This window comes from Ornithorhynchus anatinus, chromosome 13 (assembly GCF_004115215.2).
Source record: "Ornithorhynchus anatinus isolate Pmale09 chromosome 13, mOrnAna1.pri.v4, whole genome shotgun sequence".
NCBI lineage: Eukaryota > Metazoa > Chordata > Mammalia > Monotremata > Ornithorhynchidae > Ornithorhynchus > Ornithorhynchus anatinus.
This window is the reverse complement of record NC_041740.1, coordinates 1,323,793-1,335,980: the sequence shown is the minus strand read 5'-3', so window position 1 is coordinate 1,335,980 and position 12,188 is coordinate 1,323,793. Positions and strand designations below refer to the sequence as shown.

Sequence of the window (12,188 nt, the reverse complement as noted above, 5' to 3'; positions counted from 1 at the left end):
CGGGGTCATCGGGTCGTCCCACGTGAGGCTCACGGTTGATCCCCGTTTTCCAGATGAGGCGACTGAGGCACAGAGAAGCGAAGCGACTCGCCCACAGTCACCCGGCTGACAAGTGGCAGAGCCGGGAGTCGAACTCGTGACCTCTGACTCCGAAGCCCGGGCTCTTTCCACTGAGCCACGCTGCTTCCCCGGATCCGGGTTCTAATCCCAGCTCCGCCACTTCTCTGCTCTGTCACCTTGGGCAAATCCCTTCACTTTTCCGTGCCTCAGTTACCCCATCTGGAAAATGGGGATTGAGAGCCTAGGCCCCGGGTGGGACAGGGATCGGGTCCAACATGTTTAGCTTGTATCCACCCTGGCACAAAGTAAGCACTTAACAAATACCATCATCGTGATGATTAATTTGATCGAATGAAGGAATAAATGGGAATGGTGGAAGAAGGAAGGGCTGGTGGGGGAGGGAGAAGCAGTGACCCTCCCCAGTCCTTCACCACAAAACGGGGGCTGAGCCTCGCCTGGAGACAGGGGGATGGACGGGATGAGAAATACCCTGGCCTGGTGGGAATTGGATGGGCCTGGGAGTCAGGGGACCTGGGTTCTCATCCCGGCTCCACCGCTTCCTCAATCCGTCAGTCCATCGTCTCTACTGAGCGCTTACTGTGTGCAGACCCCTGTACTAAGCGCTTGGGAGAGTACGACATAATATAACCGACACATTGCCCGCCCATAACGGGTCGACGGTCCAGAGGGGGAGACAGGAATAGAAATAAATAAAATGAGATATAATAATAATAATGTCGGTATTTGTTAAGCGCTTACTATGTGCCGAGCGCCGTTCTCAGCGCTGGGGGAGACGCAGGGGAATCGGGTCGGCCCACGTGGGGCTCCCGGTCTTCATCCCCATTTTACAGCTGAGGGAACCGAGGCCCAGAGAAGTGAAGTGACTCACCCTAGATCACCCAGCGGACGTATTCAATAGTATGTACTGAGCGCTTACTATGTGCAGAGCACTGTACTAAGCGCTTGGAATGGACAATTCGGCCACAGATAGAGACAATCCCTGCCCGATGCCGGGCTCAGGACATATGGCGGAGCGGCATTAGAACCCATGACCTTTGCATCCCGTGCTCTACCCACTGCGCCACGCTGCTTCTCAAAATGTTAGCGCGGGGCCCCCGGATTTGAAACGGGGACCTCTTGATCTGCATTCGAATGGTCTACCTTTGGTGAGCTAAACCCCCTGGTGCTTATTGAGCGCTTACCCTGTGCAAAGCACCTGTCCTAAGCGCTTGGGAGAGGCCAATACAACCACCAACAGCCCCATTCCCCGCCCACAACGAGCTCACAGTCTACAGGGGGAGGCAGACATTAATCTAAATAATGAGATAATACTAATGTTGGTATTTGTTAGGCGCCTACTATGTGCCAAGCGCTGTTCTGAGCATAAATTCCCGCTCTACACTTAGGTGCTGTGGGGACGGGAGGGCGGACGAACGAAGGAGCACGTCAGGGCGGCGCGGAAGGGAGAGGGAGAAGAGGACTCGGGCGACTAGAACTGAGGCCCGGAGAAGTGAAGTGACTCACCTCAGCAGACGAGCGACGGGAGCCGGGATTAGAACCCAGGTCCCTTCCTTCGTTCAGTTGTATTTGCTGAACACTTACCGTATGCAGAGCACTGAACTCGGCGGTTGGGAGAGCACAGTCTGTCAATAAACTGCCCACGGTGAGGTCCCCGGGCTCTCTCCCCTAGGCCCCGCGGCTCTGAGTCTTGAGTTGTCGTCTTATTCTTTGGAATTTTCCCAAGGGCTCGGCGCAGCGCTCGGCACCCGTCAGGCGCTCAGTAGATAGCCGTGACGCCGGGTGGGTGTGGGGGCGAGGCCGTGGGGTTTCCTGCCTTGGCAGTTTCCTGCCGGCTCCTTCCCATGGCAGGGGGCAGGGGGTGCGGGGAGATTTCCTCTCCCCGGTGCCCCCCGTCTAAAGAGCTGCCAAGAATGCGGCGGAGGAACGCGGCCTCCCCCGGCCCGCCCGGCTTGGGGCACGGGGCCGTCGGAGAACACCTGACACCGGAATTCCAGGTCGGGAGCCGGGCCCGGCGGTGGGAAGCGGAAGCCCGGGAGAGGGTCAGGGAGCCCTGGGAAACTTTGCAACTGGAGGGAAAAAAGTCGGGCTCCCAACCTGGAATTCCGGTGTCAGGGCTGGGAGGTTGGAAGCTGCTGCTCCCTTCCCCGCCTCAGTAATGACGTTGGTATTTGTTAATAATGATGGTGGTATTTGTTAAGCGCTCACTATGTGCAGAGCACGGTTCTAAGCGCTGGGGGAGACCCGGGGTCATCAGGTTGTCCCACCCGAGGCTCCCAGTCTTCATCCCCATTTGACAGATGAGGGAACTGAGGCACAGAGAAGGGAATAATAATAATGTTGGTATTCGTTAAGCACTTACTATGTGCAGAGCACGGTTCTAAGCGCTGGGGGAGATCCAGGGTCATCAGGCTGTCCCACGTGAGGCTCCCGGTCTTCATTCCCATTTGACAGATGAGGGAACTGAGGCACAGAGAAGGGAAGTGACTCGCCCACAGTCACGCAGCTGACAAGTGCTTACTGTGTGCAGAGCACTGTTCTAAGCGCTGGGGGAGATCCAGGGTCATCAGGTTGTCCCACGGGAGGCTCACAGTCGGAAAGAGCCCCGGCTTGGGTGTCAGAGGTCATGCGTTCGAATCTCCGCTCGGCCACTTGACAGCTGTGGGACTTTGGGCAAGTCACTTCACTTCTCTGGGCCTCAGTGACCTCATCTGGAAAATGGGGATGAAGACCGGGAGCCCCACGTGGGACCACCTTATCGCCTCGTATCCCCCAGCGCTTAGAACAGCGCTCTGCACATAGTAAGCGCTTAACAAATTCCACCATTATTATTATTATTCAGCCCCATTTGACAGATGAGGTCCCGGAGGCCCAGAGAAGTGAAGTGACTCGCCCACCGTCACCCAGCTGACGAGTGGTAGGGCTGGGATTCGAACCCAGGACTCCGGACTCCTAAACCTGTGCTCTTTCCATTGTGGCTCAGTGAAAAGAGCCTGGGCTTGGGAGTCAGAGGTCATGGATTCGAATCCTGGCTCCGCCACTTGTCAGCTGTGTGACCGTGGGCGAGTCACTTCACTTCTCTGGGCCTCAGTTCCCTCATCTGTCAAATGGGGATGAAGACTGGGAGCCTCACGTGGGACAGTCTGATGACCCTGTCTCTGCCCCAGCGCTTAGAACAGTGCTCTGCACATAGTAAGCGCTTAACACATACCAACATTATTATTATCATTATTAAGTGGCAGAGCTGGGATTCGAACCCATGACCCCTGACTCCTAAACCTGTGCTCTTTCCTGTGCCACGCTGCTTCTCAATAGGCAGCCTATCCTTTGCTCCTACTCCTAGTCGGTCGTTCAGTCATACTTATCCAGCGCTTTCTGTGTGCGGGGCGCTCAATAATAACGACTGAATAATAATAGTAATAAAAAAATTCAATCATCGCTCAATCAATACGATTGCAAGGATGAATGAAAGGGGGGGAGGGAGGGAGGGAGGGAGGGGGGGAGGGAGGGAGCTCACGCATGCGCACCCTCCCAAGGGCGCACATTTGCGCATGCGCACTCTCCCGGGGGGGGCGCCCGCACACTCGCGCATGCGCACCCTCCCAGGGAAGCACACTCGCGCATGCGCACGGCCGTTGGGCCGGCAGGGGGCGCCGTGACGAGGCCGGGCCCGCGGGTCGCTGCCCTTCTCCAAGATGGCGGCGGCGGGAGGCCTCGGGGCTGGGCTGCGGCGGGCGGCCCCGTTCCCCGGCGCCGGGTGGCTGCGGACGGTCGGGGTCGGGGTCGGGGTCGGGGTGGGGGTCGGGGCCGGTCCGGGCGCGCGGGGCTGGTCGTGCTTCGCCCTCAGCGAGCGCGCGGCGCTGCGCGTGCGCGGCCCCGACGCCGAGCCCTTCCTCCAGGGGCTGCTGACCAATGAGCTGCCGCGCCTGGGCCCTGACGTCACCGACGCCCCGCGCGCCCGCTACGCCCACTGCCTCAACGTGCAGGGCCGCAGCCTCTATGACGTCATCCTCTACAGGTACACCCCCCCCTCCCCCCCCCCCCGGGCGCTGGAGGAGGTTTTAATCGAAATCATCATAAATAAAATAATGGTGGAGTGCTCTTATATAATAATTATAACATAATACATACTATATTATATATAATATAATATATAATATGGTATATGTTATATTATAATTATTAACAATTATTAATTATTATTATTATAATGTTGGTATCTGTTAAGCGCTCACTATGTGCCGAGCACTGTTCTAAGCGCTGGGGTAGACACAGGGGAATCGGGTCGTCCCACGTGGGGCTCCCAGTCTTCATCCCCATTTTACAAATGAGGTCACTGAGGCCCCGAGAAGTGAAGTGACTTGCCCACAGTCCCACAGCTGACAAGTGGCCGAGCCGGGATTCGAACCCATGACCTCTGATTCCAAAGCCTTTACTATGTGCGTGCTCTGCACGTAGTAAGCGCTTAACAAATGCCAACATTATTATTAAGCGCTTACTATGTGCAGAGCGCTGTTCTCAGCGCAGGGGTAATAATAATAATGACGATGTTGGTATTTGTTGAGCGCTTACTATGTGCAGAGCGCTGTTCTAAGCACTGGGGTAGTAATAATGATGATGTTGGTATTTGTTGAGCGCTTACTATGTGCAGAGCGCTGTTCTAAGCGCAGGGGTAATAATAATGATGATGATGTTGGCATTTGTTGAGCACTTATTATGTGCAGAGCGCTGTTCTAAGCGCTGGGGTAATAATAATGATGATGATGTTGGTATTTGTTGAGCGCTTACTATGTGCAGAGCACTGTTCTAAGCGCTGGGGGAGAGACAGGGTCATCAGGTTGTCCCACGTGAGGCTCCCAGTCTTCATCCCCATTTGACAGATGAGGGAACTGAGGCCCAGAGAAGTGAAGTGACTTGCCCACAGTCACACAGCTGACAAGGGGCAGAGACGGGAGTCGAACCCATGACCTCTGACTCCCCAGCCCAGGCCCTTTCCACTGAGCCCCATTTCTTAAGCGCTTACTCTTTGCCAAGCGCTGTCCTAATAATAATAATGTTGGCACTTGTTAAGCGCTTACGATGTGCAGAGCATTGTCCTAATAATAATAATGATGTTGGTATTTGTTAAGCGCTTACTATGTGCAGAGCACTGTGCTGAGAGCTGGGGGAGATGCAGGGTCATCAGGTTGTCCCACGTGGGGCTCCCAGTCTTCATCCCCATTTTCCAGATGAGGTCACTGAAGCCCAGAGAAGTGAAGTGACTCGCCCACAGTCACCCAACTGACAAGTGGCAGGGCCTGGATTCGAACCCATGACCTCGGACTCCCCAGCCCGGGCTCTCGCCGCTTAGCCAGGCTGCTTCTCCACTTGCTTGGTGTGTGACCTTGGGCTAGTCACTTCACTGGGCCTCGGTTCCCTCATCTGCAAAATGGGGATTCACTGCCAGTTCTTCCTCGTACTTTGACTGCGAGTCCAACTGAGGGACGGGGACCTGATGATCTTGGATCTACCCCAGTGTTCAGTACAGTGCTTAGCACAGGGTAAGCACGTAACACAAACCACCGTTATTAGCCCGGGACCGCTGCCTCTCGGGCCCAGCCACCCCAACTTGGCCACTCCATGGCCCCGAGTCATGTCCCATGACCTGGCCACTCTTTTTTTTTTTTAATGCTATTTATTAAGCGCTTACTACGTGCCAGTCACTGTACTCAGCGCTGGGGTAGGTACAAATTAATCAGGTTGGACCCAGTCCCCGTTCCCTATAAGACTCACAGTCTTAATCCCCTTCTTTCAGTTAAGGTAACAGAGATCCCGACTCTGCCCCTTAATAATAATAATAATAATAATAATGTTGGTATTTGTTGAGCGCTTACTATGTGCCGAGCACTGTTCTAAGCGCTGGGGTAGACACAGGGGAATCAGGTTGTCCCACGTGGGGCTCACAGTCTTAATCCCCATTTTACAGACGAGGTAACTGAGGCACCGAGAAGTCAAGTGACTTGCCCAAAGTCACACAGCTGACAAGTGGCCGAGCTGGGATTCGAACCCATGACCTCTGACTCCAAAGCCTGCGCTCTTTCCACTGAGCCACACTGCTTCTCAGCTTGTCAGCTGGGTGACGGTGGGCAAGTCGCTTGACCTCTCTGGGCCTCAGTTCCCTCATCTGGAAAATGGGGATGAAGACCGGGAGCCCCACGTGGGACAATCTGATCACCTTGTATCCCCCCAGCGCTTAGGACAGCGCTCTGCACATAGTCAGCGCTTAACAAATACCACCATTATTATTATTATTCATCCCCATTTGACAGATGAGGTCCCGGAGGCCCAGAGAAGTGAAGTGACTCGCCCACCGTCACCCAGCTGACGAGTGGTAGGGCTGGGATTCGAACCCAGGACCCCTGACTCCTAAACCTGTGCCCTTTCCAGCGTGGCTCAGTGGAAAGAGCCCGGACTTGGGAGTCAGAGGTCATAGGTTCGAATCCCTGCTCTGCCCCTTGTCAGCCGGGTGACGGTGGGCGAGTCACTTCACTTCTCTGGGCCTCAGTTCCCTCATCTGGAAAATGGGGATGAAGACCGGGAGCCCCACGGGGGACAATCTGATCACCTTGTATCCCCCCAGCGCTCAGGACAGCGCTCGGCACATAGTAAGCGCTTAACAAATACCAACAGTATTATTATTATTAAGTGAAGTGACTTCCCCGAGGGAACACAGCAGACAGTTGGCCGCGCTGGGATTAGAACCCAGGTCCTTCTGACTCCAGGGCTCCTGCTCTATCTACTGGTCCACGCTGCTTTCTCTTATCTGCTCTTATCAGGGAAGAGCAGGCCTAGGAGCCCGGGCGGGACCACTGCAGTTAGGAGCTGACAAATGTCCTTTCATTCAGTCGTACTGAGCGCTTACCCTGGGCCGAACACCGTGCTAAGCGCTTGGGAAAATACAATATTGCAATAAACAGACACATTCCCTGCTCACAATGGGCTCCTGGAGGATTGTCGTGGAGCCTTCTAAGGAAAGGCCGTCATTCGGTCGTATTTATTGAGCGCCTACTGTGTGCAGAGCACTGTACTGAGGCCTTGGAAAGTACGATTCGGCAATAAAGGGAGACAAGCCCTGCCCGCAGCCAGCTCAGGCAGGGAATGTTCATTCATTCCATAGTATTTATTGAGCGCTTACTAGGTGCAGAGCCCTGGACTAAGCGCTTGGAATGGACAGATCGGCAACAGATAGAGACGGTCCCTGCCCACTGACGGGCTTACGGTCTAATCGGGGGAGACAGACAAAAACAATCGCAATAAATCGAGTGAAGGGGCTGGACATCTCATTAAAACAACAGCAATAAATAGAATCAAGGGGATGTACATCTCATTAACAAAATAAAATAATAAAAGGAATATGATAATTGTCATATTGCGCTCTCCCAAGCGTTTAGTACTGTTCTGTGCACACAGTAAGCGCGCGATAAATTACCTTGACTGACCAGCAGCGTGGCTCAGTGGAAAGAGCCCGGGCTTGGGAGTCAGAGATCATGGGTTCGAATCCCGGCTCTGCCACTTGTCAGCCGTGTGACTGTGGGCGAGTCACTTCACTTCTCTGGGCCTCAGTGACCTCGTCTGTAAAATGGGGATTAACTGTGAGCCTCACGTGGGGTGACCCTGTATCTCCCCCAGCGCTTAGAACAGCGCTGTGCACATAGTAAGCGCTTAACAAATACCAACATTAGTATTCGGATAACCCACCAGGACTGGGTTCGTGGGGCCACCGGGGCGACGACGACTCACCAGCCCCCCGGGTCAGCCAATAAACCCACCCGGGGCCCCGGGAGACAGAGGGGTCTGGGTTCTAATCCCCGTCTCCAGGCTGTCAGCTAGTTGTGGCCAGGGAATGCATCTCTGCCGTTTTCCTCTCCCAAGGGTTTAGTCCAGTGCTGTGCACACAGAAGCAGTGCGGCTCGGTGGATGGAGCACGGGCCTGGGCGTCGGAGGGACCTGGCTTCCAGTCCCGGCTCCGCTACACGTCTGCCGTGGGGGGGGGGGGGGGGGTCACTTCACTTCTCTGTGCCTTGATTTCCTCATCTGTAAAATGGGGATAAGAATGTGGGACCGGCACTGTGTCTGACCTGATGAACTTGTATCTACCCCAGTGCTCAGAACAGCGCTTGGCACGTAGTAAGGGCTTAACAGATACCACTGTTATTATTACTATCAGAGGAGCGGCGTGGCTCAGTGGAGAGAGCCCGGGCTCGGGAGTCAGAGGTCACGAGTTCTAATCCCGGCTCCGCCGCTCGGCAGCTGGGTGACTTGGGGCGAGTCACTTCCCTGGGCCTCCGTGACCTCGTCTGTCAAATGGGGATGAAGACCGGGAGCCCCACCGTGGGACGACCTGCTGACCTCGTATCCCCCCCAGTGCTTAGAAGAGTGCTTTACACATAGTAAGCGCTTAACAGATACCACCATGATTAATAATCAAACCCAACTGACCGCCTGGATTATTAGTAGTATGAATAAAATACAGGTGACTGGACACTGACCCGGGGACCCCGGGGGTGGGGTCTGGGGCGCCCTTCAGAGCTCGGTGTGCGGCGCGCCCCCCGGGATGGGGGTGCCGGCTGTGAAGAGGGCGAGCGGCCAGGGAGAATGAGGTGGGGCCGCGGCACCCCTCGGTGACCCGGTTTGTCCCCGGCCGGGCCCGGTCCTCCCAGAGTCCACGAGCGTCCGGACGAGGAGCCTCACTTCCTGCTAGAGGGCGACCGGACCGTGCTGACCGCGCTGCAGAAGCACCTGCTGGGCTACCGGATCCGCAGGAAGGTGGCCGTCTCCCCCTGCCCCGACGTCTCCCTGTGGGCCGTCCTGCCCGGGGGCGAGGCGGGGGGCGACGGGCCGCAGCGGCCCCCGGGGGCTCTGCTGTGGACCCCGGACCCCCGGGCGCCGTGCATGGGCTGGAGGCTGGTCACCGGGAAGGAAGAAGCCGGCGGGGAGGTGGTGGCCGGCGGCCGGCTGGGCAGCGCCCGGGAGTACCGGGAGCACCGCTACCGGAATGGTAAGGATCGGCGGTAATAATGTTGGTATTTGTTAAGCGCTTACTATGTGCCGAGCACCGTTCGAAGCGCTGGGGTAGACACGGGTTGTCCCACGTGGGGCGTCCCAGTCTTCATCCCCGTTTTACAGATGAGGTCACTGAGGCGCCGAGAAGTGAAGTGACTCGCCCCAAGTCACACGGCTGGCAAGTGGCCGAGCTGGGGTTCGAACCCATGACCGCTGACTCCAAAGCCCGGGCTCTTTCCACTGAGCCACGCTGCTTCTCTGAGCCACGCTGCTTCTCTACAGTGCTTGGCACGCGGTCATTCATTCAGGAGTATTGACTGAGCGCTTACTGTGTGCAGAGCACTGGGCCAAGCGCTTGGAACGGACAATTCGGCGGCAGAGAGAGACCATCCCTCGCGGTGTAAACGGGGGAGACGGACAGCGGAGCGAAGCAGAACATAAGAACAAGACAGCGTCATCGAGATAAATAGAATCGTGGGGGTGTACACCTCATTAGCAAAATAAATAGAGTAATAAATAATATGTACAGATGAGCACAGGCCGGAGGGGAAGGGGGGAAGAGCGGAGGGCGGGAGGAGGGAAGAGGAGGGGGAGCAGAGGGAAAGGGGGGCTCAGTCTGGGAAGGCCTCCTGGAGGAGGTGCGCTCTCAGGAGGAGCGCTTGCACAGTGTAAGCGCTCAATAAATACGATTGAGTGAATCCATCAAGGGAGACAGCGTGGCCTGGCGGAGAGAGCCCGGGCCCGGGAGTCACAAGGACCTGGGTTCTAATCCCGGCTCCGCCCCTTCTCTCTTAGGTGACCTCGGGCCAGTCACTTCACTTCCCTGCGCCTCGGTTGCCTGTAAAATGGGGATTAAGACGGTGGAGAGGAGAGAGTGATGGCGGAAGAGGGAGGGCATTCCGTGCCAGAGGCGGGACGCGGGCAAGAGGTGGGTGATGAGATAGACGAGATCGAGGGACCGGGAGAAGGTTGGCATTAGAGGAAGCCAAGTGTGCGGATGGGGTCTAGAGCCCAGGTGGAGTGACGGCGGAGGAGGGGGGCTCCGGGACTCGCGCCTCGGGGGCTCCGTACCCCCCTCGACGCCCCCTTGTCTCGGCAGGAATTCCCGAAGGGGTGAGAGACCTTCCCCCCGGCGCGGCCCTGCCCCTGGAGTCCAACCTGGCCTTCATGAACGGCGTCAGCTTCACCAAGGGCTGCTACGTGGGCCAGGAGCTGACGGCCCGCACCCACCACACGGGCGTCATCCGCAAGCGCCTCTTCCCCGTGCGCCTGGAGAAGGCCCCGCCGCCCGGGGGGCTGCCGCCCGGGGCCGCCGTCCACACCGCGGCCGGGAAGCCCGCCGGGAAGTTCCGGGCCGGGGAGGGCCAGGTGGGCCTGGCCCTGCTGCGATCGGAAAACGTCAGGGAAGCCCTGCACGTACGGCTGGATGACGGCTCCCGCCTGGGGCTGACGCCTTCCGTGCCCGACTGGTGGCCCCGGGCCGGCAAGTGACGCCGGCCCGTGCCCTCGCCGCCCTGCCCGGGCGCGGACGCCCGGTGGGTGCCGCCCCGTCCCGGCGGGGGCGGGCGGAAGCGCGGGGACGGGGGGCCGCTGTCCCCGGTTGGAGCCCCGGCTCCGCTCCCGGCCTGCTGGCCGATGCCCGGTGAGTCACTGAACCTCCCCGGGCTCCTGCTCCGAATACCGGGGGGCACGACGACACTCCTCCTTCCCCACCTTCTTGTCAGGTGGAAAACGGGCCACTGAGCGGGCACCAGGTGGTCGTTAGGTCACGAGCCAGCGGTGTGTGCGTGGGGGGGGGGGGAGGGACCGAAAGGTCACGGGGTCAGGGTTCGGAGGTCAGGCTCACCGTCGGGCACGGGTTCTGCGGCCACGACGACGTCGTCGTCCCGACCCGGGCTGCCGGACCTCGTCCTCGAGGTCCGGGATGCTCGATTTGGGGGCCCGGCGGGGAGGGGGGGAGGACGGCCTGCTTTTCGGACACCCAGGGTCCGGACGTGCCGGCGCTCCAGAAGGGCCGGGGTCGGGGGTGGCCGCGCTCTTACAGTCCGACATCTCGCGGGGGGCCAGTCTGGGGAAAAACAGAGACGGACAGCCCCCGCAGAGGAGGGCCCGCACCCGGGAAGGAAAGGATTTGTTTGTTGTCGCTTCGAGTACCTCATCTCGCGTGGCTCCCGGCTTCTGTAGCGTCCGCATCGAGAGGACCCGGGGATCACCGCAGCCGACGCAAACGGATCGTCGGCTCTCCCGCTCGTCTTCCTCGAGCACCTGGAAAAATCGGTTCTTTGGAGCCTTTCAGGGCCAGACCGTTGCCATCACCAGCAGAGAAATCGGCCCTTTGGCAAGTCGAATTAAAATAGAGTCCGGTGGGAGAGTCGAGCCTCGTACCTTTGCTGCTTAAAACAATCTAATAAATGAATAAAGATATACGTATTTATCTGTTCGTTCAACTACCCGTTCAGCTGTTTCTTTCCTGACTTGTGTCCGCTGCTGCGGCTTTGACCTATCAGTAACCATCACCGTCCACATCGGTGATATTTATTGAGCGCTTACTGTATGCAAAGCACTCTACCGACTGCTTGGGAGAGGATGTACAACAGAGTTGGCGGGCACGGCCCCTGCCCACAACGAGTTTACAGTCCAGAGGGGCAGACGGACAATAAAATAAAGTAGGGATAAGGAAAATTACACCCGACGGTGTGTGCTGTCAAGTGTAATAGTGGCTTTAAGTACAAAGGGAGATTTTGAACTCTATCGTTTAGTGGAAAAGGGACAGTAAGCGTTCAGCAAATAACACTGATCGATAAATTGGATGTACGTGACGCATTTTTGGCCCGTGATCGAAGCCCTACACCAATAATAATAAGAATGGTGCTTATAAAAATTTTCAAATTTTGCATTTCTTCTATTTTTCAGATCTTTTTCATTTTTTTTTTCTTTCTCTTGGTACAGAGAAGCAGCGTGGCTCAGTGGAAAGAGCCCGGGCTTGGGAGTCCGAGGCCGTGGGTTCTCATCCCGGCTCCACCATTTGTCAGCTGGGTGACTTGGGGCAAGTCGCTTCACTCCTCTGT

General features: G+C 57.2%; 1 protein-coding gene across 1 annotated transcript; it reads left to right on the top strand.

Annotated features, from left to right (window-relative positions):
* Positions 1 to 3,634: 3,634 nt before the first annotated feature.
* On the top strand, positions 3,635 to 11,567 carry IBA57 (iron-sulfur cluster assembly factor IBA57). Its single transcript, XM_029077238.2, has 3 exons — positions 3,635 to 4,096; positions 8,778 to 9,115; positions 10,220 to 11,567. Exons 1-3 carry the CDS (start codon positions 3,774 to 3,776, stop codon positions 10,609 to 10,611), a joined length of 1,053 nt encoding a protein of 350 aa, XP_028933071.1. The 5' UTR covers positions 3,635 to 3,773; the 3' UTR covers positions 10,612 to 11,567.
* The last annotated feature ends 621 nt before the right edge of the window (positions 11,568 to 12,188 follow it).